Here is a 26,455-nt window from a genome sequence, read left to right as displayed (position 1 = left end):
AGCGGGCTGTTCACAAATATCCCTTCTGTGCCCCGGGGAATGCTAGACCTCGGTGCACGGGATCTGGTCTGCAGGTCCGACCTCTGGGTCCCAGAGCTCAAACTGTATCCCCACCAGGGAGAGGATTTCCGGTCCCAATTCACCCACAGGGAGCCCAAGCTGTGTCTGTGTCTCTCAGCCTCTGAGTCGGCACCGTTCTCCTGGGAACACCGTGCCAGCAGCACCTGGGAGAGCTGGCAGGTAGGGCGCTCACAGTCTGAGTTCCCCTTAGTCAGCTGTAGGGTCCCCAAAGGGAAGGTCCCGTTCCCTGGAGGTGCCTCCGGCTGGTGGCTGTATTGTCTCTCTGTGTAGCCGCAGGTAGGGTCGTCGGAGGGGAGAAGGAGGCAATATGGCGCCTGCCGTGCGGCTTAGGTCTGTGCACACAGAGGTGCCCCGAGGGATTTGGGAGTCTGGTGCCGTGTCCGCTACAGGCTCACCGCTAGCTGGCCGTGGCCGTCTCTGGACTGGTGTCCGCAGGTCTCTCCACCCGCTGGGGAGCCCACCAGCAGTCCCAAATGCAGGGGAGGGGAAAGGTGATTTATCCACCTACCCTTCCCGCTGGTCTCCGGGCTGCTCCGGGGGTCTCAGCTTCCAGTTTTCCTCTGCAGCCTCCTCCCGTGGAGTCTCCCAGGGTCTCAGATACCCCTCCTTCTGGCCCTCGTCTGCTGTATGCTCGCCTTCTTGCTTCTTTTTTCTAATTTCTGCTAGAATCTGTCTTTTCTGCAGAGACACTCCTTCTGGCGGTGTTTCTCATCTGCCATCTTGATCTTCTCTCCTCTATTTTTAAGTAAAGATGATTTGACATTATTAAACCAAGCATAGGCCTTCTGGCATGCGAGCAGTACTACCAGGGTGCCCTCTCTCCCAAAAGGATCTGGGCCCACTATGAACACATCGGATGGGGTCTTGTGTAGACAGCTGTGGCGAGACAGATGGCAGGTGCCAGGTTGGTTTCTTCAGCAGTACTCCTTTGGGCCTGGCAGTAGGTGGTGGCTATTTACCAATCAGTTTGGAAGTATTTCAATGTCTTAACAATCATATGACCCTACTTATGCATACTTACTGAATATTAGCCTTGCAGAAAGGCTTATTTAACTTGTTTTGGATACTAAGCAAGAGGGAAGGGAAAGAATCCAGGAGATTTCATTACTTAACCTCAGGTACCTCCAAAACCTTGAGATCAGTGAGGCTGCTCATCCATGCCTGTAGTACAAGGAAGAAATGGTAAATCCCTTAAGAGAAGTGCTGTTGGGTCACAGGCCCCACAGAATCCCATCCCATCCATCTTGTGACATATAAGAGAAAGTGTCCATACCCTTTTGGGATTGTAAATTGAGATGTTAAATTGCTGTCTGCAGTCACCAAATCAAGGTCTGTTTTCTATACTGCTTATCTATAATAGTTGAGTGAATCCCTTCTTCTTGGCCTCCAGTTGTATGACCCTGTTCTCCTTGTTGGGGAAGACATCAGGGACTTTATGCAGACAGTCTTCATTCTTTGTATCCTGCGGTTGGCTTTGGCCAAAGGGGTGACCCGAGACCACCATGCTCACAGCCTTGGGGTGGAGACCAAGGAGGTCATTGTAAGTCGGGACCTTGCCCTGGCTTGGCAAAGAACTTTGGCATCAAAATCACTCTTCACACAAAAGGATACTTTGAAAAATTTTGGAAAAATCACAAATGAAAATGTGAAACAAGTGAGTTTCAGCACTTTTCCAAGAGATGTGAAAGAAAGGGGTAGAAGGCTGAGGCTTGAGACTTCCTACTTACCCCATGAGTAAGGAAGCAGGATAGAGTTGGCCAGGTTGCATAGCAGGCTAGAGTGAGGATAAGGCAGGGTCCCAGAGGTTCTTCCAGAAGTGGGCTATTGGGAGAGTCGGAGTAAATAACTCACTCGTTCCTGGCATTGGCAGACATCCTTGATTGGTGGCGTAGCTCTGGAGGGAAGGGGACAGGGCAGGGCAAGTGTGTTGAGGGGTCTCAACCCAACAGTGGTGGGTTTTTTGGCAGCCTCTCCAGGGCCATTCCTTGATTACCAATCATTGCTTTCCAAGGATGGAAAGTAGGAGGGAGTCACTTTTCTGTCATTCAGCCCCTGGTGCTGGCTTCTGAATAATCTCTCATATGTTGTGAGCACTTAATTCAAGGAGCACCTGCATTTTGACAAATAAATTTACAACCTTATTTTTCTACACCAATGCCAGGTATACACTGATTAAAATATAACAGAGTTATTTATGTGCAAAATCTCCTTTGTAATTAGTAGATCAAATTCACAAGTCTGCTTACCTCGCCCCATCGCTAGGTTTTTGAAAGATTCAGACAGAATATAAGATACAATTCCTATCCTCCAGGAATGTACAATTTGTCTGAGAGAGAAAATTAGCATTAAATAAACAATTAGGCAAGAAGTAAGTAATGGACTACTGTTCTGATGAGAACTGTAATTTGAATTCAGGCAGTAAAGCTCAGTATATGTTAGAGTAAAAGATGATTACAAGAAGATAAGGCTGAAGATAAGCCTTCAGGATTAAGACATTTTTAAAGAGGGTAAAAGAAGAATGGCTTTCCTGGTAAAAGGAATTGCATGAGCAAAGGCACAGTTCTGGAAAATCAATATTATGTGCTCAGGGACATCCAGGAGAGATTTGGAAGGCATGAATAAGAGCAGCTAACTTGTAAATAAGGTTGAATAGCTAAGGTAGAGCCCTGTTTCTCTTGCCTCAAAAGTCAGTCAGTTTAATTTATTTTTTTAACAGGATCTTGCTCTGTCATCCAGGCTAGAGTGCAGTGGCCTGATCATAGCTCATTGCAGCCTTGAACCTTGAACCCCTGGACTCAAGCAATCCTCCTGCCTCAGCCTCCTGAGTAGCTGGGACTACAGGTGCGCACCACCATGCATGGCTAATTTTTAAATTTGCTGTAGAGATGGGATCTTGCTGTATTGTTCAGGCTGGTCTCAAACTCCTGGGCTCAAGCAATCCTCCTACCTTGGCCACCCAAAGTTCTGGGATTGCAGGCCTGAGCCACTGCACCTGGCTTATCTGTCTTATTTGATTACAGCCATCCTAGTGTGTATTAAGTCATATTTCATTGTGGTTTTGATTTGTACTTTCCTGATGGCTAATGATATTGAGTGTCTTTTCATATGATTATTGATCATTCGTGTATCTTTTTTTGAGAACTGTATATTCAAATCCATTGCCCACTTTAAAATTGGTTTATTTTAATTGTAATGATTGGTTTATTTTAATAGTAATAATTCTTTACATGTTCTAGATACAAGATCTTTATTAAATTTGTAAAAAAATTTTCTCATTCTGTGATTTGTCTGCCACCAGAACTCTTGTCTAAAAGGCTGTGAACACTTGAAAAAGATCTGGCCGTCTCATATAAAACTAAAAATAGACCTACCCTGTCCTACCATATAAACAAGTAATTCTACTTGTAGGTATTTACCCAAGAGAAAAGAAAACATATGTCTATAAAAGATTTATACAAGAATGTTTGTAGCAGCTTCTTTCCCTGTCTCCACCCTACCCCCTGCCAAGTCCTAACTACTAGACTACCAGGGATATAGCCTCTTTATTCATAATAGCCCCAAACTGGGAAAAGCCCCAGTATCCAAAAAGAAGAGGATGGATCAGCAAACTGGGGTTATTCATACAATGGAATACTACTCAGCAATAAATGGAGTAAACTACTGATAGATACAACCATATGGACGTTTTGTTAAGTGAAAGATACTATACACAAGAAGTACATACTGAATGATTCCATTTTACTTGAAGTTCTAGAAAATGTAAAGCTAATATATGGAAGAAAAAAATCAGTATTGTAGTTGCCTCTGAGGGCTGGTAGGCAAAGAATGACTGGAAAATGGTGAGAGTAAACTTTCTGAAGTGATGACAATGGTTTATATCTTAGAGGAGTTTTGATTACACAGTGGTTCTATACATTTGTCAGACTCACTGAATCTACACTTAAGATTTATGCATTTCATTGCATGTAAATTTCATCTAAAAATATTTAAACAAATATTTAACTCTAGATATTAATATGCATGTGAAATACTTGGGAAGTACACTGATGCCTGTAATTAGAAGTTCACTTAAAAAATAAGATAGTCATAGGATAAAGATGGATGATAAAACAAGATAAAATGTTAATATAGGTAGAATCTGAGTGGTGAGTATATAGGTGTTCACTTTGAAATGCTTATCACTTTGCTATATGTTTGAAAATCTTCAAAATAGAATGTTAAGGGAAAAAAATTTTTTTTTTTTTTTTTTGAGACAGAGTCTCACTTTGTTGCCCAGGCTAGAGTGAGTGCTGTGGTGTCAGCCTAGCTCACAGCAACCTCAAACTCCTGGGCTCAAGCAATCCTCCTGCCTCAGCCTCCCAAGTAGCTGGGACTACAGGCATGTGCCACCATGCCCAGCTAATTTTTTCTATATATGTATTAGTTGGCCAATTAATTTCTTTCTATTTATAGTAGAGAAGAGGTCTCACTCTTGCTCAGGCTGGTTTCGAACTCCTGACCTCGAGCAATCTGCCCGCCTCGGCCTCCCAGTGCTAGGATTACAGGCGTGAGCCACCACACCCGGCCGGGAAAAATTTTTTTAAAGAGCTCCAAGGTTTCTATAGCTGGAGGCCAGACAACTGATGGCATCATTAGCAGAAATAGAGAATTTAGGAACAGGTAGCTGGCTTGGTGGAAGATAGTGGTATAACTGACAGGTCTTGAATGCCTGAGAGGGCCTAAGTAATTTATGCATGTATTTCCATTCATATTTCAATTGATTTTTATAAGTATATCTAGTCTTTGGTCATTAGCATGCCCATTTTCAAATGACAAAACTGATATTCTGAAAAGTTACATATTTGTCCAAGGTCACTAAACTATTAGTGTGCTGGGGCATGACTGATTATATAATTTTGGGGCCTACTGTAAAATGAAAATACAGGGTCCCTTGTTCAAAATTATTAACAGCAGAACATTAAACTAAGAGCAGGGCCCCTCTAAGCATGGGGCATTGTGAGACACAGGTTGCACACACGTGAAGCTAGGGTGACAAGGAAAATTTGAATCTTGAGTCATCTAGCATGAAAGCCCATGCTTTTTCCACCTCTGTCAGATGACCCATTCATTTTTGTGCACGATGAATGAGACATGAGGATGATATCAGATGGTGATGTCAAATGATGTCCTGTAGCTGGTCAATAACTGAATTGCAGGTCATGAGTTCCTTCTGTAATGTCTATTGCTTGTCCTCTGCTCAGTGGACATTTGGGTATATTTAATCTAGGTTAGGAACACAATTTTTGATCCAAGGCCAACTGTATTTCCTTAAATATCCAGGAGCTAAGAATAACTCTTTTAACTTTCCCCTCTCAAAATTCTTCACTGAATTTCTTTTTTCTGATAAATGTGTCAATACTTTAGTGGTGATGAAATGCTTGCTGCTAGATATTTGGTAGATCTGGAAGTAAAGCATCATTAAACTTTGCGCTGGATCCTAGTGGTTGAGTTAAATCTTGGTTTCATTTAAGAGTAAGCTACTTTCCGAATGTAATTATGCTTTTACTGATAACAGTAACTTTTAGTAGTTGTTAAAGACATATTATCTCTTAATCAGACTATTCTTGTCTGTCATTGAGGAAGAATGGAGGATCTACAGCTTTTCCCAAGAAAACTGAAAATGTCCCAATCCCAATATGAAATAAGTACTGCTATACTGGTTTAGGAATAAACTACATCCTGTTATCAACCGTATTTCATCTGTTTGATTCTGAAAGAAAAGAATACTAAGTTTACATTTTTAATTAAAAAATTATTAAAATTCCAGAGAAGTCTTTCACATCAATCCCTGCTACTCAAAGTAGCAAGTCAAGCCTAGCAGGTCAAGTCTGGTTGGCTTTTCCCAAGGTACCCTCTAGAGGGCAATGTCTCTTCCTGCTAATCAGCCCAGGTCTCCTCTCCTCCCTCCTCCCGCCCTGCCTCAGCTCTCTATTCGCCTTCGCCCCGGGCCCCCCCTCCCGGCTCATCTCCCTTCCTCCGCCCTCAGTCCACTTCCTCAAGCTGCGGTCTAAGCCCCGCCCCTAGGCTTCGCACGGCGGAAAAGGCCGCTGGGGGCCGCTCTGGCCCACTGGAGGACTTGTCATCGGTGCCTGGCGGCGTACGGCGGCGGTGGGCGGGTCCGTCGTGAGTTGGTAGCGATCCAGGTGCATCGCCTCAGCTGCTCGGGGACTTGTCATCTGTGCCCAGTAGCGGTGGACGAGTCTGACGTGAGACTGGGGAGCCGTCCCGGTGCCTCGGCTCTGCTGCTTCGTCTCCGGAGTGTTGTGGCGGTGGCGCGGCGGGAGGTGTGGAGGCTCATGGCGAGGTGAGCGAGCGAGCGAGCGGCCGAGGGCAGGCTCCTCAGCTGCACTCGCCCAAGTGGGAAAAGGGTCGGGAGTCGGTACTGCTTGGCCTCAAAGTTTTGAGTCGCCCTTGGAAGCTCAGCTCTCAAACCGGAGCCTAGGCCCGCCCCAAGCCCCCCAGGCCAAGCTCCTTGTTTCTCCTTTTCTGTTTCTGGCATCTACTTTGCAGCAAGAACTTCTTTTTCTGTCACTGAGTCCTCTTATTCAGCCTTGACCCGCACGACTGTCTTTCCTTTTGACCCTGTTTCTTTCCTTTCTTTAAAGTTGGGTACGTACAGTTTGGGGACACACAGGGATTCAATTTACAGCAATTGTGTGGCATGTTTTGTGCGGCTAACAAACACACGTGCTTGCTAATTGTTGCAGCCGCGCTCGTGGTGTGCATTCAGCCTTATGGAACCGCTCCAGCGTTAACACAGGCGACTGCGGCTTTCAGGCTAGTGTTTCAGACATTTAACGCGGGTTGGTGGAGCGTGTTTGAAAACGTTGTTTAACTTTTCAAGTATTACTGCATCTTGAGCTCAATCGAGGAAATCTGGTAGCAACCTTGGGAAATTAGGCTGCATTAGTGTTGAAGCCTACTGTCTGTGACTATGCACTACCAGGTCGCAGCTGTGCCCACTTAGGGGGAACTGTCTTTACTTCCTTGGCAACTTAAATTTCTGGGTTCTTCACATCTTAGAGTTTGCCGTAGGGGTTTCCTGCAAAGGGATGAAAGTATTTATTTGAGTTAAGAAGAGTAGCTACTGTTTCATGGGAAAGTTGTCTCTGGTTGTCTAATGTCTCCGCAGATGTGATTCTCAATAAATATTTTTATACATTGAAGAGTTGCTTTTCTTCTTTTTACATGCCTTAAAATTAGTTGTCCCTGCACCAGCTCATGGTTAGATTTGGTAAATACTAAGAAAATCGCTACATGTAATTATTGCTTGCTACTTTTTTGTTGTTGTCAGCAAATACCAAATTATTTGAAAAACTAATAGAAAAGACATGTTTGTTAACAAGGTTACCTGAAGAAAGAATCTGTCATTTACACGGTTCAGCATGGCTCTATTCCACCCCACATTTCAAGATGCAGACTGTGTAGGTGAGGCCAGGACCACTTTGGGGGCTTTGATCAGAGATTACTTTTCCAGGTCCATCCCTGGAGTGGATGTTACCCAAGAAAGCAGAGACCAAGATCATCTAGCCTAGGACAGCCTAACCCACAGATGTGTAAGGGAACAGGGTGCCACGGAGTATGTTTCTGCAAGGAAGAAAGGCCTCAGGTCATGGTTGACACTGAGGGCAATCTCACCAGCCTGGATTTCACATATTGGGACTCAGTGTACTTCCTGAATACAACAACAGTACTTACTGTTCTAGCCACTGGGAAGCACTGCTGTAAGCATTTCTATTACCCTGTAGCCATCCTGGGCTACTTGGGGTTCTTACTGTTCCTTATGTAAGGACTTTGGAGTCTGAAAGGAGAGCAGACATGAAATAAATACTTAGACTAAAGCAATATTTAGTTAAGAAACTAAGATAAGTTTTAAGATAAGCTTTTAAGAAACTTTAGTAAGTTTCTTAAAAGTACAGTTATGAGAGCCAGATTTAGATAAGGTCACGAAGCCTCTTCAAAGAGGTGGTTCTCTAAGATGTTAGTGGTACCCATTTCCTTTTCTGTCTGCTTTCTACTCTGCTGAACTACATTGTTCTTGCTGTTTGGCTGCTTCTATCTCTTTTACTTCTACTGTTTCTCAGTTGATCAAAGGCTCAATCTTTGATGCTCTGTTATGTTTTTTCTGTGTTAGGAGTCACAAACCCAAATGCAGAGGCCAGGAAGGAAGCTTTGAGTGATGCTGGCTTGATGGCAGCTGTGAGGACTAGTAGGGCACTGGTGAGCTGGAGAGTGTGCTCTGTCTAGAGGAGGCTGCTTCTTAGCCCAGGGTTTCCATAACTACCATTTTTTTGCTGGAAAAGCTGGAAAACTGCATTTTTAGGTGCAATCTCTTGATTTGTTAAATGTTTGTAGTTCTAAAATACTGCTGACTAGAAAACACATTTGTAGATCTAGGCAGCAACTTTCTGGCCGTTAGTTTTCAATTGCAGCTTTCTCATTTATTTCTTATAGGGAGCTGAGAGATTGTTATGCCTCCCTGATTCTATTATATGGGCGTGTGACTTCCTGACATGTCTTTAGTCCAAACTTTTCTTTCAAGCTCCAGTCTCTTCATATTTGTTGTTGAATGTTTCTGCTTATGTCAGTATAAACTACAAAATAATCATATTTCATCCTACAAACCGGCTAGCTGCCTTCCTAGTCTTTTCAATAGTTATATTCTCCTAGCTTTACTGGATTGAAATCTTGAAGTCATTTTTTTTTTTTTTTTTTTTGACAGCAGCCTGTATCTGTATTGAAGTCATTTTTGACATAATTCTCTCCTTTTTCCATTGACTTTTTAACTTCATAACAACTCTCAATAAATCATTCCTTTCAGTTTCCACAGCTGCTGTTCATCATCAGCTCATGCCTGAATTACTTGGCCTCCTGGACTTGATTCTTGCTCTATTCACATCTAACCTCGCCTGCTTCTAGTGTAAATAATCTTCATTAAGCATTACATTCATTATATCATCTTTCTGCTTAAACTGTTTCATGTAGAGTTTTTTTAGTTTTTAATTTTGTGCATCCATGTTTGTTTTATTGGATAATTGCAGTAAGTTCCTAAATGATAAAGTTCTCATCCTTTTAATACAGTTGTTTTTAAATTTTAGAGTGTATTTATCATAATCACCTAGAAGGCTTATAAACATAGATTTCTGGGCCCAGCCCCTACAGTTTATTGTTCAGTAGGTCTTGAGTGGGGCAGAGAATTTATATTTCTAATAAGTTGCCAGAGAGTGCTGATGGTGCTGGTCCAGGGACCACACCTTGCCAAATTGACATCACCTGAAGAAAATAAGCCTGTTAAAGTGAATTAAGAAATTAGTGATTCCAACTTTTTCCTCTAGAATTCTAATAGTTTCATACCTTAGGGTCTAGACAAAGAGTTTATGAAGAAGTCCCCAAAGGCAATCACAGCAGCAACAAAAATAAATAAATGGGACATGATCAAACTACAAAGCTTCTGCACAGCCAAAGAAATAGTCATGAAAGTAAACAGATGACTTACAGAATGGGAGAAAATTTTTGCATCCTATGCATCCGATAAAGGACTGATAACTAGAATATACTTAGAACTCACGAAAATCAGCAAGAAAAAATCAAATAACCCTATTAAAAAGTGGGCAAAGGACTTGAACAGAAACTTTTCTAAAGAAGACAGAAGAATGGCCAACAAACATATGAAAAGATGCTCAACATCTCTAATCATCAGGGAAATGCAAATCAAAACCACAATGAGATATCACTTAACTCCAGTGAGAATGGCCTTTATCAAAAAGTCTCCGAACAATAAATGCTGGTGTGGATGTGGGGAGAGAGAGGAACACTACTACACTGCTGGTGGGACTGCAAACTAGTTCAACCTCTGTGGAAAGCACTATGGAGATACCTTAAAGCGATACAAGTGAATCTACCATTTGATCCAGCAATCCCATTGCTGGGCATCTATCCAAACGATCCAATGACACTCTATAAAAAAGACACCTGCACTCGAATGTTTATAGCAGCACAATTCATAATTACAAGGCTGTGGAAACAGCCCAAGTGCCCATCAATCCAAGAATGGATTAATAAAATGTGGTATATGTATACCATGGAGTACTATTCAGCTCTAAGAAACAATGGTGACATAGCACATCTTATATTTTCCTGGTTAGAGCTGGAACCCATACTATTAAGTGAAGTTTCCCAAGAATGGAAAAACAAGCACCACATATACTCACCAGCAAATTGGTATTAACTGAACAGCACCTAAGTGGACACATAGGTACTGCAGTAATAGGGTATTGGGCAGGTGGGAGGGGGGAGGTGGGAGGGGGGCAGGTATATACATATATAATGAGTGAGATGTGCACCATCTGGGTCATGGTCATGCTGGAGACTCAGACTTGTGGGGGGAGGGGGGGAATGGGCATTTATTGAAACCTTAAAATCTGTACCCCCATAATATGCCGAAATAAAAAAAAAAAAAAAAAAAAGAAGTTAGTGAGATGTGCATACCCTCTTTCTCTCCACCAGGTGGCAATTTTGGAGCCAATAGGAAGGAAAGAGAAGACCATGAATTGAGAATTACTTAGAGACTCCAAATTCTCAAGTACATTTTGAGCTATAAAAGTTAATATGAAATTTTAAATGACAGTTGAATGTGATTTGGAAAAAATTGAAGCAGTATGATTATATAGAATCTGGCAAGGAATCTAGTTGTACTTACATGTATATTTGTGGTATTGGTCCACAGAGTTTTGTGACCTATAAATGCCATGCATAAAGCTTTGCCTTTGCATTTGCTAGGTTTACATTTACTTTCTCTGAGTGAAATATGATTTTATTTTATTTTTTTCTTTCATTTAAGATTCTATCTCATAAACAAACCTGGGACTTGAAGCTAGGTCAGCCTTTCTCTGATGACTCTATGGTGCACGTCTCACTTAAATTGTTACGTAAGACTTGCTTATCTGGTAGCACCCTCTTGAACCTTGAACTGACATTTGGGTACTGGCCTTATTAAGAAATTCAAAGTCATTCTGAATCTAAAGAAATCAGCTCTTACATTTTTTTGATGGTTATAATATCAAAAAAAGACAAAATTGAGTCAAGTTCAAAAAAAATGTTAGGAATGGTGCTTTAGGGCAAGTGTACTTCAAATTTTGAAAGTCTGTATGAAAACTTTTTTTAGAAAATACCCCTAAATAATCTAGGATCTGTCACTTCAGTTTAATTTTTATTAAGTATTGGTTTTATTGAAAACTTCTGCTCTTTGGGATCATTTAGGGGCACTTCAAACAAAATATGCTTGTGTCCTATTTCCAGAGTTTGATTTAATTGGTCTTAGGTGTGATGTGGGCATTGGAATTTTTATAGGAATCCCCAGGTGATTCTTTTCTGCAGACCAGTCTTAGAATCACTGATTTGATAAGAATACTTTACTTGGTGTAAGGCAAATTCAAATTATTGTTGTCCAGGAGTGTGAAGTGTAACTGATTTAAACAAATAAGTGATTTCTCCCTTTTTTGTAGTAGTATTCAATTTGAATGTAATATAAAAGGAAAGTAAATTCTGACAAGTTGGATTACAAAAACTTTTATAAATTCAGTCATCTAAGATGTGATTACAAGTGGTAACAATGGTCATATTACTTTTTTTTTTTATGCCTCAGCTAGGCTATCTTACTCCTCATGTAATCTTATCCTTGAAAAATTAACCAGTTGGCAATTTATTAGTTCCATCACATGTATATTTGCACATGTGCACAGTTCCTATCAGGCTGCTGCTGCTGCTGATTCTAATTTTGGTCTTTTTGCATAGATCTTAAATTTAACTTCTTAAACAAGAAGCATGCATCTCAATATATTCTAACTACAGAATTTTTATATGCATCTGTCACTATATTGTGAGTTTCTCAAGGGCAAGAGCTATATCTTTTTTTGGAACTTTTTTTTTTTAAAAGGGCCCAAAGCATAAAGATACAACTTGATGAATTTTCACAAACCAAACATACCTGAAATTACCAGTACCTGGAACAAGAAACAAGCTATAGCAGCATGCCAGAAGCCACTTTCTTTCCAGTCACAACTTGTCCAGCAGTGTGATGTGTAACTGATTTAAACAAATAAGTGATTTCTCCCTTTTTTGTAGTAGTATTCAATTTGAATATAATATAAAAGGAAATTCTGACAAGTTGGATTACTTTTATAAATTCAGTCATCTAAGATGTGATTACAAGTGGTAATACTATCTTATTACATCTTTACCAAGCCATTTTTTGCTAATTAATAGACTTTATTTTTGGGGGTAGTTTTAAGTTTACACAAAAATTGAGCTGAAAATTTGGGCAGAAAGTTTTGACAAATATTAATATATGATGACATGTATCTACCATTACAGCATCATACCAGTTAGTTTCATTGTCCTAAACATCTCCCGTGTTCCATTAATTCATCCCTCCCTTCCTCTCCCAAACCATGGCAACCACTGATCTTTCTATTGATTTCTGTTGATTTCTTAATTTTCATAATTTCATAATTTTGCCTTTTTCAGGGTATCATACAGTTGAAATAACATAGTATGTAGCCTTTTCAGATTGGCTTCTTCACTTAGTACTATGCATTTAAGTTTCCTCCATGTTTTTTGTGGCATGATTGCTCATTTCTTTTTATGGCTGGGTAATATTCCATTGTATGGTTGTATCAAAGTTAGTTTGTCCTTTATCCATTGAAGATTATCTTGATTACTTACACATTTTGGGAATTAAGAATAAAGCTATAAAATTCGTGTGCAGGTGTTCTTGTGGACGTAAGTGTTCAGCTCATTTGGGTAAATACCAAAGAGTGTATTGCTGGATCACATGATAAGAGTATGTTTAATTTTGTAAGAAACTGCCAAACTGTCTTTCAAGGTGACTGTACCGTTTTGTGTTCCTACCAGCAATGAATGAGAATTAATTTTTTAAAACTTTTCTAATACCTTTTAGAAGAGGTATTTGCAAAAGATGATACAGCATTTGTAAAATTACTCACATTACTATGCTCATTGTATTCTACATTTGTTTCAGGTTTAGTACATTCAGAAGGACTAATATCATACTGCAACATTTGGTAAGTTTTCACTTTGTTTTGCTGGCATTATTAGATTATATGTGTAATTTAAAATGTCATTGTTAAGGAAGTAGAGAAATACTGGGATGGCAGGTTTCTTGGACCTTAGTACAGCATGGTTCTGAACTTTACAGCTTCAAGGCTTGACACACATATCTTGTAGGGGGTGGCATAAGGTTATACTGAAGAGAGTGGATCTTAAAAGAATGTCCAGGCTTAAAGAATGGGTTCATTACTTAATCTTGGGGCAGATTACTTGGTGTCTTGCAGCCTCCCCTATATATATATATAATGAGGATAATAATAGTATCTACCTTAGACTGCTTATAAATGATAAATAAGATAATGCATTAAAAAATCTGGCATACTACATGACATATAATAATTTTATACATGTTAGCTGTTATTGTACTAATGGTATGTGAAAAGTTTAAATGTCCTTACTTTATCAGATTGTAAGGAAGAAATGATTTTTATTCACTTTCATATCCCTTATAGAGCCCGACAAGTACCTTGCACATAACAATAACAAGTCATCTAATATAGTACTTACTATATTACTGAGTACTTGATGTATATTAGCTCAATTCTCATTGCTTTATGGAGAAGATAACACAGATTTCTCCCTTCCAAGTACTAACCAGGCCCAACACTGCTTAGCTTCCGAGATCAGACGAGATCGGGTGCATTCAGGGTGGTATGGACATAGACTATACCACAGATTTCTTATTGGCTTTATAGACTTTATTTAGGACTGTTGCAATAGCTGTAAGTACCACTGCAGTGGGATTTGCAGTAGGGTAGAGAGATTGGGCTCAACTCTAAATACAACAAGGAAAAATAGGAATTTGTAGCATAGAAGGGGGGGTATGTGTGGGTGTGTTACAGAAAGGAAGATTACTAGGAGGTTTACATTAGGTGTAAGGGAGGATTCTTACTAAACCAACCTACCATGTTTCCCTGAAAATAAGACAGGGTCTTATATTTATTTTTCCTCAAGAAGACACCCCAGGGCTTATTTTCAGGGGATGTATTATTTTTTTTAAGGATAGTATAACAATCTACATTTATTCAAATAGAGTTAAGTCGGTCTTCCGTAACATCATCATAACTCTCCAAACCCTGAATTCCATCCGGAATTTCTTGGGACTCTATTTCCTTTAGAACCATTGGCCCCAATCTCTCATGTCAGCAATAGAGCTCTCTTGGGGCAGATGAGAAGGGCTGCTGGTCTTTTTCTTTTTTCTTCTTTTTTTAAGGATCCCTTGGAAGGAAGCAAATGCTCCTTGTCTTTACCACTCCCGGATGAAATGCATGGGTTATGCAGATACGCTGCGTAGCCACGCCTATCACTAGGTCTTATTTTAGGGGTAGGGTTTATATTTCACCAATGCTTAGAAATCCTGCTAGGGCTTATTTTATGGGTAGGTCATATTTTAGGGGAAACAGGGTAATTAGATTCTTGTTGAAGGCAGGCCTGGGCGATGGGACATTATCTGGAACATGGTAGAGAATGAAGAACTTTAACACATTGAGAATGATGAGATAACAAGGGTGAGAGATTCTGGTTAAACTGACTTAGCAGGATTCTTTGTAAAAATTGCACAATGCAGAGATAAACAAACACTAAGGCAGAATTCAAGGTCTAGTTGGAAAGAGAATTCAGAAGAGCCTGACTAGAGTTTGGCAAGGAGAGAATCTTTGCAATCTCCAAGTCGATTAAAGGTTATATTTGGCTATACTTATTTTAAAAAATATTTTTCTGAAAAGTTGCAAAATGACCAAGGTCATATATTGAAATGGATATAATTTCTAAAAACAACGTTAAAATTACTTAAAAATTCTGTGAAAGATCACTGTTTAAAATCTAGAAATAAAGCAAAATATTAAAAGGAGAAAAAGTAACCAATATCCTACTCAAGTCTAATCAGTAAACAGTTTGGTATATTTCCTTCTGATCTTCATCTCGTATATTTGCTATTTTTGACTCTTTTTCACTGAGCATCATATTATGAACCTTTTATTATACACCATTAAATATTAGAACATATTTTCCAATGACTATACATTATATGGTTGTATCATAAGTTAAATCTGATTCATATGTTTTTGATGTTATCAATAATTATACTTTAATCCTTTGAGACACTTGAGTAATCAAGTCTTTATTATGCATATGGTAGAAAAATCAGAAGACTATTGAAAATCAAAGGTGACCCCAAATCAGTTTAGTTATATTTAGTATATATGGTCATTCTTTTTTATCTATGTATTTGTATGTTTTTTTATTTCAGCATATTATGGAAGTACAAATGTTAAGGTTACGTATATTGCCCATGCCCCCTCCTTAAGTCAGAGCTTCAAGCGTGACCATCCCCCAAACATTGCACATCTCACTCATTATGTTTGTATATACCCATCCCCTCCCCCCTCCCACCTGCCCAACACCTGATAAATGTTATTCCTGTGTGTCCACTTAGGTGTTGATATGTTAATACCAATTTGCTGGTGACTACATATGGTGCTTGTTTTTTCATTCTTGAGATACTTCACTTAGTAGAATGGGTTCCAGCTCTATCTAGGAAAATACAAGAGGTGCTATATCACCGTAGTTTCTTAAAGCTGCATAGTACTCCATGGTATACATATACCACATTTTATTAATCCACTCATGTATTGATGGGCACTTGGGGTGTTTCCACAACTTTGCAGTTGTGAATTGTGCTGCTATAAACATTCAAGTGCAGGTGTCTTTTTCATAAAGTGATGTATGTATTTTTAACATAGATTATAATCTATAAATGTTTCACTAGATTTTGGCTTATTTCTTTTTCTTTTTTTTTTTTGAGAACAGGTCTCACTTTGTTGCCCAGGCTAGAGTGAGTGCTGTGGCGTCAGCCTAGCTCACAGCAACCTCAAACTCCTGGGCTCAAGCAATCTTACTGCCTCAGCCTCCCGAGTAGCTGGGACTACAGGCATGCACCACCATGCCCGGCTAATTTTTTCTATATATATATTAGTTGGCCAATTAATTTCTTTCTATTTATAGTAGAGATGTGGTCTCGCTCTTGCTCAGGCTGGTTTTGAACTCCTGACCTCAAGCAATCCGCCCTCCTTGGCCTCCCAGAGTGCTAGGATTACAGGCGTGAACCACCGCGCCGGCCTTGGCTTATTTCTTGAGGATAAGTTTCTAAAATATGATTATTCATTCAAAGTAAGAACATTTTAAGGATTTTTCATACATATGCCATGTTGCTTTCCATTTTACACTTTCCTCTATAAACACACTTTTAAAGCTTCTTCATTTTCAATTATCTGGCCACTATGGTTGTATTTGTTGACATAAAGTATAGTTCCTTATATCCTGGATTATATCTGTATTTTGATCTGTTCTTCTTTAGCTGGTAAGTAAACTTGACTCATGTGTTTTGTCAACATCATGAAAAGTGAAATTAGACATCTGGGAGTCGGGTTTTCTTTTTTGATTTTTGTGTGTAGCTTTCTTGTACCACAGATTTTTTTCTTAGTACCAGTAACGTAAGAAAACTAAAAATGGTTTTCTAAGTCACATAGCTTAGTACCTTTTAAGCCTCTAATCTATCATTCTTTTAAAAAATTACTTAAAATATTGTTTTGAATAGATAGTACATACACAAGGTAAAAACTCAAAAGAGTTCAAGGGGGCGGGGCTATCCTACCTCATTCTTTTAGTTGCCAAGTTTCCCTTCCTGGAAGCAAGATTTTAGCAATTCCTTGAGTATCCACTTAGAGATAGGTAATCTATATAAATTTCAATGTGTCCATGTCCAATACAGAGGGTAGCATAGTAATTACACTGTCTGTACTTGAGATCGTTTGATAACAGTGTGTGGAGAGGTTGCTTAATCATTCTTTTTTTTTTTTTGGAGACAGGGTCTCGCTTTTTCACTCAGGATAGAGTGCAGTGGCATCATCATAGCTCACTGCAACCTTAAACTCCTGGGCACAAGCGATTCTCCTGCCTCAGCCTCCTAAGTAGGTGGGCCTACAGGTGTGTACCACTTGGGGTACACACCTGGCTAATTTATTATTTTTTTGTAGAGGTGGGGTCTTGCTTTTGCTCAGGCCAGTCTCAAACTCCTGACCTTAAGTGATCCTCCTGCCTCAGCTTCTCAAAGTGCTATGATTACAGGCATGAGCCACCACGCCAGGCCTTACTCATTCTTTTTAAGGCTCCATAGCATGCTTTTGCATAAATGACCATAGTTGATTTAACTAGTTTCCCAATGTTAAACATTTAGGTCATTTCCAGTCTCTTGCCATTACAAATAATGTTGCAGTAAATAACCTTTTATGCATTTCATTTTGCCCCATATGTAAGTATAATCTATAGGGTAAATTTCTGAAACAGGCATTACTGTGTCAGAGTGTGTGCTTTAAGTGTGTTGTCAGACTGTTTTTCCTAGGTTCTGTAATAGTTTCTGCTTCCACAGTATGTCTTTTTACTCACACTCTGGATGTCACAGGCTATCAAACTTTTTGATCTTTGTCATATTGGTTAAAAAAAAATCTTACTATAGTTAAGTTGAACTATAGTTGAAAAGATACAACCTTTCTGGTTAATTATCCTTTTAAATGCACATAAATTATTTTTATCTAATTTTAACAAAAATTAACTTCAATGTTAAATATGCAACATGGTTTTATAAAAAGAAACTTTGTGTAAACATGTTGCTTAATGCAGTCAAAAGTCAAAATATGGACTTCTGGGTTTTATTAGATTTTAGCTTATGTGTGCTATTTAGTTTTAATTGACATTCTCCAGTTAAAATTTTCTAATTTAAACTTTCAATTTTATATTACACACTGTTCCCATGTGGGGTTTAAGGTTGTCCTTAGATAAAGGAATGTATTAAGGATGGTGGTGCCACGAGCCTTGATGGCTATGTATAGCAGAGTCCTGGGAAGTTGCTGTATAGTTAAAACCATGTTCTTTACAAGTGTTATATTTAATCAGTACTATATATTTTATGTGAGCAGTGAGACTCAGTGATTGTTATATTTTGCGAGGCCCTAAATCAGTGTGTAGGCAACTTCCTCAGCTATAATGACACTTAAGTCTGTTGTGTTATTTATTTCATTTTTATTTATTTGTATATATTTTTGAGATGGGGTCTTGCTGTGTTGCAAGGGCTAGAGTGCAGTGGCATGATCATGGCCCACTGCAACCTTAGACTCCTGTGCTTAAGTGATCCTCTGGCCTTGATCTCCCAAAGTGGTAGGATTACACAGTCACTGTGCCCAACTAGTCTATTATTTTATAATCTGGCCTGGGACTACTTATCTGCCTACCCTCTCATCACTCATTTCCTCAGCTAGACTTTGTTCCACTCATGTTTAACATCTTAATATTTCCAGATATTCATTGCTTGTGGCTTAGCACATGCTGTTCCTTCTCTCCAGAATATTCTACTACCCTTTTTCTTGGTATACGTCATGGCCCAGCTCAAGTATCAACTTTATTTTCAAATTGTGCATAGATAATATAGAATTATTTGTCTTCTCTCATTCATCTTTACTTTCTCAGCACATCACATAGAACTTGATATACAGTTATTAATTAAAAGATTTAAGAGGTGTGTGTAGTTTGCTTTGGAATTGTCCATCTACAGAATCTAAATAACTTTAGAAACTTTCGTCAGGTATACCTCATTATTTGTTCTTTCAGTTACTAGTAACTTGAAGAATTTGTACCTTTTGCATATGTTGGCTTGTGATAAAAAATTAATTTTATAAAGTTATTCTTTGTTTATACAGAGAATGTCCAAGCACACAGATGCAGCAGGAGACGTACTGTTGGAACGAAAAGGTTGTGCAGGAGTGATAACACTTAACAGGCCAAAGTTCCTAAATGCACTGAATCTTGATATGATTCGACAGATTTATCCACAGCTAAAGGTTTGTAATTTTCCTAAAGCAATTATATGGATCCTTTTAAAAGTATATCATAATAGAACATTTCTGATATTTTCTCCCATAGAATCCCAGGACTCTCTGGGATCTGTGCCCAAGCTCCACTGATTGTTGAGTCCTCATTGCTTTCCCTTCGTGGTTATCCTTGAGCACCCCTGGTGATGGGGAATTCATTGCCTCCCGAGACAGCCCCTTCCACTTTTATATGATTTGCTCTGATTTGGTCACACGTTTCTTTTGTGTTCTGCTACTCTTTCTTTGACCTTTCAACCAGTGATATTGTCTCTGCTTCTTAAGCCATGAGCTGTACAAATCTAATCTGCTTCCACATTACAGCCTTTTTGTTTGAAAACAGCTGTTTTTAAACTGCTTGGCCTGCCCTTTCTTAGAGAAGGCCATAAACTTTTCTAAGTGAACAGCATGGGATGGTAGAAAAAATAGGACAAGTCAGACTGTTTGGTTTGAAGCTTAGATTTCTACTTTATTAACTGTGTAGGCTGGGAAAGTTATTTCCTCAGCTGTGAAATGGGAATGATGCCATTTCATAGGATGGTTATGAAGATTAAGTGGCTGGTAAGTGACTATGTAAGTATTTAATATAGTCTGCCATGTAGGTGTTGAATTAATGCTAGTTTACTCCTGGCCATCAGTTCTTTAACTCTTCCTTTGATGAGTCTATCTTCCATTCTTGTGTTTTTGTTTGGGATACCTTATAGTATGTCCTAAAGTGTGATACATAGAAATAAGCCAAGTTTTGCAGATTTGAGTTGAACCAGAGTGGAAGAAAGTAGAAACTTCCATGTTAGAATAACATTTCTATTAATGCAGTCCACATGGACCTTTTGGACAATCACATCTGTCCAGCTATATCTCTTCCCTGTGCATTCATATATTTATTCTGTAGCAAAGGTTGAGCATCCTTAATCTGTAATGCTCCAAAATCCTAAACTTTTTAAATGCCAACATGATGCTTCAAATGGAATGTTCTACACCTTACCTCATGTGATGAGTCTCAGTCAAAACACAGATGCACAAAATAGTTTATTCAGCCAGCGTCCCCAAAGAAAAAATAAAATTACCTTCAGGCTATGTGTATAAGGTATATAAAAAACATAAAGGAATTTCATGTTTAGATTTGAGTCCCACCCTCAAGGTGTCTCATTATATTTATGGAAATATTCCAAAATTAAAAAATATGTGAAATCTGAAACACTTCTGGTCCAAAGCATTTCTGATAAGGGATATGCAACCTATATAGAATTTTTAGAACCCATGTTTTTCTGTCTTCATTTGGTCCATTGCTCTAGCCTTTCAAATTTCTTTTGGCTCTTGATTCTTTCATCCTAATAACTTATACACTGTCTTCACCAATCCCAAATCACTTGCATATTTGGTCAGTATCCTAAGTGGTTTCACTCTGTTACTTAGAAATTTGTCAGTACGACAGAGAGCCCTGTTATCACCACAGTAGAAACTCTATTCTATTAGCTCTATTAGTAGTTTTGGGTTGTTCTCCAAATTTATAATTTTATGTAACAGTATGAAACCATATTCATCTTGGTCTCAAAGTTATGGCAAAGATTTCAGGAGCTGTCTTGAAATTTGTATCACAAAATATACTAATATAGGAACTTTGTTGAAATAACTTCTGCTTTATCTCTGAAAAGAAAATGAAGTTCATTCAATGAGGAATGGAATGGGATTCATTCTTGATATGCTTTATAAAATGATGTGTGTGTATATATGCACACACATCCATCCATATGTATGTGAATGTGTGTATATGCATATACATATATCTTTAATGAGTTATAATTTGCTTGTACTATCTTCTTTTATATTTGCGTAGAGGTGGGAACAAGATCCTGAAACTTTCCTGATCATTATAAAGGGAACTGGAGGAAAGGCTTTCTGTGCTGGGGGTGATGTCAGAGGTAAAAACTTTCTCTGCCCTTACCTAAATACTTTTTCCCCAGTAGAACTGATAAAATATTGGCAGATTTTTGTAGTAATTTGTAATTGGTTTTACTTTTTAGAATTTTTCATCATAAAGGTAATACATTCTTATAAGAAAGTCACATGCTTAACTTAGAAAAAAATAAAAATTTAAAGACTTTATAGTTAATATTAGAAAATGAGAATAGTGAATTTTTTTCATTACATAGGTGCACTTTTGAAATTTATATATTTTGTGTCTCTCCCTGAGTCACCACAAGCAAAATATCCAGTTATGGTATGTGGGTTGGCTTCATATTTTAGGATAGCTGATGTTTAGCACTTCTGTTCATTACATAACCTCCCACTCCGGCCATGTTGAGTGACATGCCATTCTCCAAATATGACATGCTCTTACATGTTTCATTACTCTTCTAACTATTCATGATTTGAAAGCAACATAAATTCTCCTTATTTTTCCTAGTTGTTCAGGTCTTTACAGTCTCTACACATTTATTAAAGACAAAAGAGAAGAAATGCTTATTCTCAGGATCAAAGTCATGTATTTCTCATTATCACTGCTAGTTGTCCATATTATATATGTATATAATAGTTTATGTATATAATAGTTATATAATACTATATAATAATTATATAGTATACTGAAAACTGTTTTTACATTATGTATTTCATTCCATATGGAATTGGTAGGGTTCAGGGATGGTTTTGTCCCTTTTTTTTCCTTTCTTTTTTTATTTTGTATATGTGTTTTTTTTCTATTAAGACAACAGTTTTTGGTTTGTTCACCAAATGGTTTATCCATTCCTTTATGAATAGGAACCAAGCTTATTCAACACATAATTTCAAATACCTATTAAATTTAAAGTAACTAAATTTTAAAATTGCAGTTTAATGGAAACTTTGATTGCTAAAACTGATGTTAACCAAATCGTTTTTGTATTTATTGTCTTGCCTGCAATGTAAATATTTTAAAAGCATTGTTCTTTGGCCAAGAATTAGCCTTTCCACTAGAGTCAGGCCTATGATCTTGTCAGTTTACAGATGGGCAGACCTTTATCTACTGAGTGTTGTTTCTTCTAACTGTGAGCTATTTCTGCATATAGGCCTAACTTTATATTGATGTTTGGGAATATAGTTATAAATTCTAGAATTATTCTAGTTTACATGTATAAAGCAAAAGATTTCAATTCCAGGACATTTTTTTTTTTTTTTTTTAACGATTATAGTCCAAGACAATGAATGGACATTTAGAAAATTTAAAAAGATTGTGAAGATCATTTAATGTTAATTTGTATGGAATTAATTGATAGAATAAAAATTAGAATAAGATTAGAAGGAAATCTGAGATTTTTGAAGTAAAAGCACTTAATTCCAAAGGTAATACAACTTGCACTTCTTTCCTTTTAGAATTGGTGAGCAGTGATAAGGACTAAATAAAGCATAATGAATAAGGGTCTTTTTTCCCCAGACATATATTAGTGAAAGCCTCAGAATGACAAAAGTAGATCAGATCTTTCTCTTAAAAACCAGGAAAAGAAGTCAACATATGGAACATTTTGAAGGAAGATATGTCACAATTCTAGAGTTAGTCTAAAAATCTATAGTCAATGATTTTTTAAGTTATGTTTTCCCATAAAAGAGGAAACATGTATATATGATACATTTAATTTGTGTTTTAATAGATAACTCTCACAGGACTTAAGGACAGGAAAAACATGAGCTTGCAGTATATGGAAGAAAACTTTGATAGCAATCTTGAGATTTGATTGGAGTAAGAGTATGGTAGGAGATGCAAACTGTGGACAATAGGAGGTTGCAATAGAAATTAAATCATTTGATAGTGTTCATTCAGCAGATATTTACTGAACATTTGTTTGTTAAACCAGGCAGTAGTATGCTGTAGTGAAGTCTTTGAGAAGTTACATTTCCATTGATGTTAATAAGAATGTTATCTCGTTTACCTCTATAGCCTCACCTTTTCCCTTTTGTTGTTAGCTTTTAAAACTACTTGATTCTTGATTTTACTCTTTCTTTCTTGCCTTTGTGCCTTTGTGTAGGGTACTGCTTCCCCTAATAGAAACTTTTCTTCAGTCATTTTCTAGGAAATTTTTACCTACATTTTCAAACTTGGCTTACCTCTTATGTAATTAAAAGAAGGCTTCCCATGTTTCTTGCTTCTATTCTGACAGCAACCCATCCTTGCATAGTGGGCCTAGCACAAAGAGTGTGTTTTAGTAGTGTTTAGAGTGTCTTTTTCATTAGTCTGAACTCAAAGGCAGCCATCTTACATTGCTGTCCTGTTATCTGCAGCACTTAAAACAGTGCATGGCACATAGTAGATGCTCAATAAATATTTCATAGGGGAAATGAATGTGAAAATATTTAACTAGGTGGAATATGCTGTAGCACTACACATGCACACTTGTGCCCACATGTGTACATAATGTATTTTATATTAAGATACCTTACCTAGGGAAAGATATATCTAGCAAATGCTTATTTAGGTGCTAGAGAAAATAGTAAAAAAAAAAAAAAAGCACCTTGTAGCAATATATTAATATAATTTTTAATTTAAGTATAACGTGAGAAGTATTTAAGTATTTTGTGAGAACTATAGAAAGTAAGAATAGGAACTTTTGCCTTGACGCTTTGTTACTGGACTGTGGATCTGTGACTAACTATAATATGTCTGTGGCATGGCAATTTAAAAAGTTTAACAAGCAATTTTAAAGTACTTCCTTCATTTCCTCCCCTCATATTTAATTATCATAATACTTTTAATCTATTTAACTATATTGACTGGAAAATAACTTTTTTTATTTGTAACCCATCCATCCTTCTTCTCTCTCCCTTCCTTTGTAGCAATCGCAGAAGCTAGAAAGACAAAACAGAAGATGCCTCAAGATTTCTTCAGAGAAGAATATATGCTGAACAGTGCCATTGGTATGTGTATTCTGCTGTGAGCTTTGAAAATGGAATCAAGAACTGAGGTGGACAGGATGATTTCTTGAAAATATAATCAATGGGCATTCTTAAACTTTTGTATACTATGTGCCAGGCATAAATAAAGTTGATCAAATTATTCTGACTGCTTATTCCAAAACAATTCACCTTAATATTAGTAGGTTATACTTAACTGCTATTTGCCATAAAATCAACATGAAAATAGTGATTTCTGATTATATGGCTGGCATTTTTGGAGAACAAAAATCTGTATCCTGGTGTTCTATATAAAATTAACTATAGAATTTCCTAAATCTTGGGAATGAAATTTCTTTATATTCAAGGTTCCAGATTTCATTGGAAGTAAAGTAGTACTTACTTTTATCAGGCATGTGTCAAATGTTAAATTGCAGGAAATAACATAATAAATACCTGTGTTCCCTCCAGCCAGAGTTAACAGGCGTCAAGATTTTGTTTTTGCTTGGTGATTTAAAATTTATTTAAAAGAAATATAATACTGCAAGTTTTAAAGTTAGTTCAGTCCATTTTGTTGCTTGCTTAGGGCCATTCCTTTCTCTCCCTGGAAGGAATTGTCATCTCTCCTCAAAATCCATTGTCATTGATTTGTAGTGTATCCTCCTAGACCATATTTTATATTTTTGCTACATATTTATCGACTAAAGTTTTACTTTGTGTTTTGAAAATTTATGTAAATACTATCTGAATGTATGTACCATTCCATAAATTGTTTTTAGTATGGAATGTAACTGTTTATAGTATCCACTATTATGATTGTATCCCACATTACTTATATATTCTACATTAATGGGTATTTTAGGTTTGTTCTAATTTTTACTAATATAGATAGTTGTACCCTTGTAGATGTGCCCTTATTGCCCATGTGCAAAAATTTCTCTAGATATATGTGGAATTGGATGGATCATAGTGTTCATACATCTTTACTTTGTTTCCAAATTCTTCTGTGAAGTATTTAAGACTTTTTTATTTTTATACATCTTTTGTCTCAGCCACTTTTGGACTTCTGATCTTCCATATGAATTTTAGAATTGTTTTGTCTGGTTTCACAAAAAATCCTATTGAGATTTTGATTGGAATGACAATTATGGATTAATTTGGAGGGTATTGACATGCTTGATATTGAGTCTTCTCATTGGCATATCTCTTCATTTATTCGTGTAGACTTAAAAAAAAAACCCACTTCATGGAGTGATAATGTACATACCATAAAATTCACCCATTTCAAGTATACAATTTAATGATTTTTTAGTAAAGTTACCAGGTTGTGCAAACATCGCCATAAATCAGTTTTAGAACATTTTTTTCTTTTAATTTTTATTTAATTTTTTTAGAGACAGGGTCTTGTTCTGTCGTCCAGGCTGGTGTGATCATAGTTCATTGCAGCCTTGAACTCCTGGACTCAAGTGATTCTCCTGCCTCAACTTCCCAAGTAGCTGAGACTACAGGCATGTACCACCATGCCCACCTAATTTTTCTAATAATTATTTTTTTTTAGATATAAGATCTTGCTGTGTTGCCCAACCTGGTCTTGACCTCCTGTCCCTCAAGCAATCCTTCTGCCTTGGCCTTCCAAAGTGCTGGGATTATAGGCATGAACCACTGCATCTGGCCAGTTTTAGAACATTTTGTTCAAGTTGACTTTCTTGTCTTTCCATAATGTCTTATAATTTTCTCCATAAACATCTTTTTAAAATTTTCTTTAGGACTTATACTTAGGTAGCTTCTGGTTTTTATTATTACAGTTAATAATATTATATAATATAATTATATAACATAATAATATTATATAATATTACTATATAATATAATTATATAATATATAATATTATGTAATATATAATATTACAGTTATTGGCTATTTTCCTATTACATTTTCTAATTGACTATTCTGGCATATAGAAATACTTTTGATTTTAATATCTTTTTATAAGGCCAGTTGTGGTGGCTTACACCTATAATCCTAGCACTCTGGGAGGCTGAGGTGGGAGGATCGCTTGAGGTCAGGAGTTTGAGAACAGCCTAAGCAAGAGTGAGACCCCATTTCTACTAAAAATAGAAAAAATTAGCCGGGCATGGTGGTGGATGCCTATAGTCCCAGCTATTTGGGAGGCTGAGGCAGGAGGATGACTTGAGCCCAGGAGTTTGAGGTTGCTGTGAGCTAGGCTAATGCGATGGCACTCTAGCCCAGATGACAGAGTGAGATTCTGTCTCAAAATAAAACAAACCACAAAAAAACCTTTTTATATCCAGTAACCCACTGAAATTTTTTGTTAATTCTATTGGTATTTCTATATGTTTTCTTGGCTCCTCTATTAAATACACAATTCTGTCATCTGCATATAGTTTTTTTCCCAATCTCCTTT

The 26,455-nt window shown here is 37.5% G+C and overlaps 1 protein-coding gene across 1 annotated transcript in view; it reads left to right on the top strand.

Annotated features, from left to right (window-relative positions):
• The first annotated feature begins 6,172 nt into the window (after positions 1-6,172).
• Positions 6,173-26,455, top strand: part of HIBCH (3-hydroxyisobutyryl-CoA hydrolase) — a 63,939-nt gene continuing 43,656 nt past the window's right edge. Inside the window, exons 1-5 of the mRNA XM_012776877.3 lie at positions 6,173-6,424; positions 13,160-13,202; positions 18,999-19,139; positions 21,004-21,088; positions 23,973-24,053. Of these exons, the coding sequence (XP_012632331.1) occupies positions 6,417-6,424; positions 13,160-13,202; positions 18,999-19,139; positions 21,004-21,088; positions 23,973-24,053 (358 nt within the window). The 5' untranslated portion in view covers positions 6,173-6,416. The remainder of the gene's footprint in view (positions 6,425-13,159; positions 13,203-18,998; positions 19,140-21,003; positions 21,089-23,972; positions 24,054-26,455) is intronic.

The sequence above is a fragment of the Microcebus murinus genome, chromosome 8 (genome assembly GCF_040939455.1).
Source record: "Microcebus murinus isolate Inina chromosome 8, M.murinus_Inina_mat1.0, whole genome shotgun sequence".
NCBI lineage: Eukaryota > Metazoa > Chordata > Mammalia > Primates > Cheirogaleidae > Microcebus > Microcebus murinus.
Note: the sequence above shows the minus strand (reverse complement) of the source record. Positions and strands in the feature narration are given on the sequence as shown.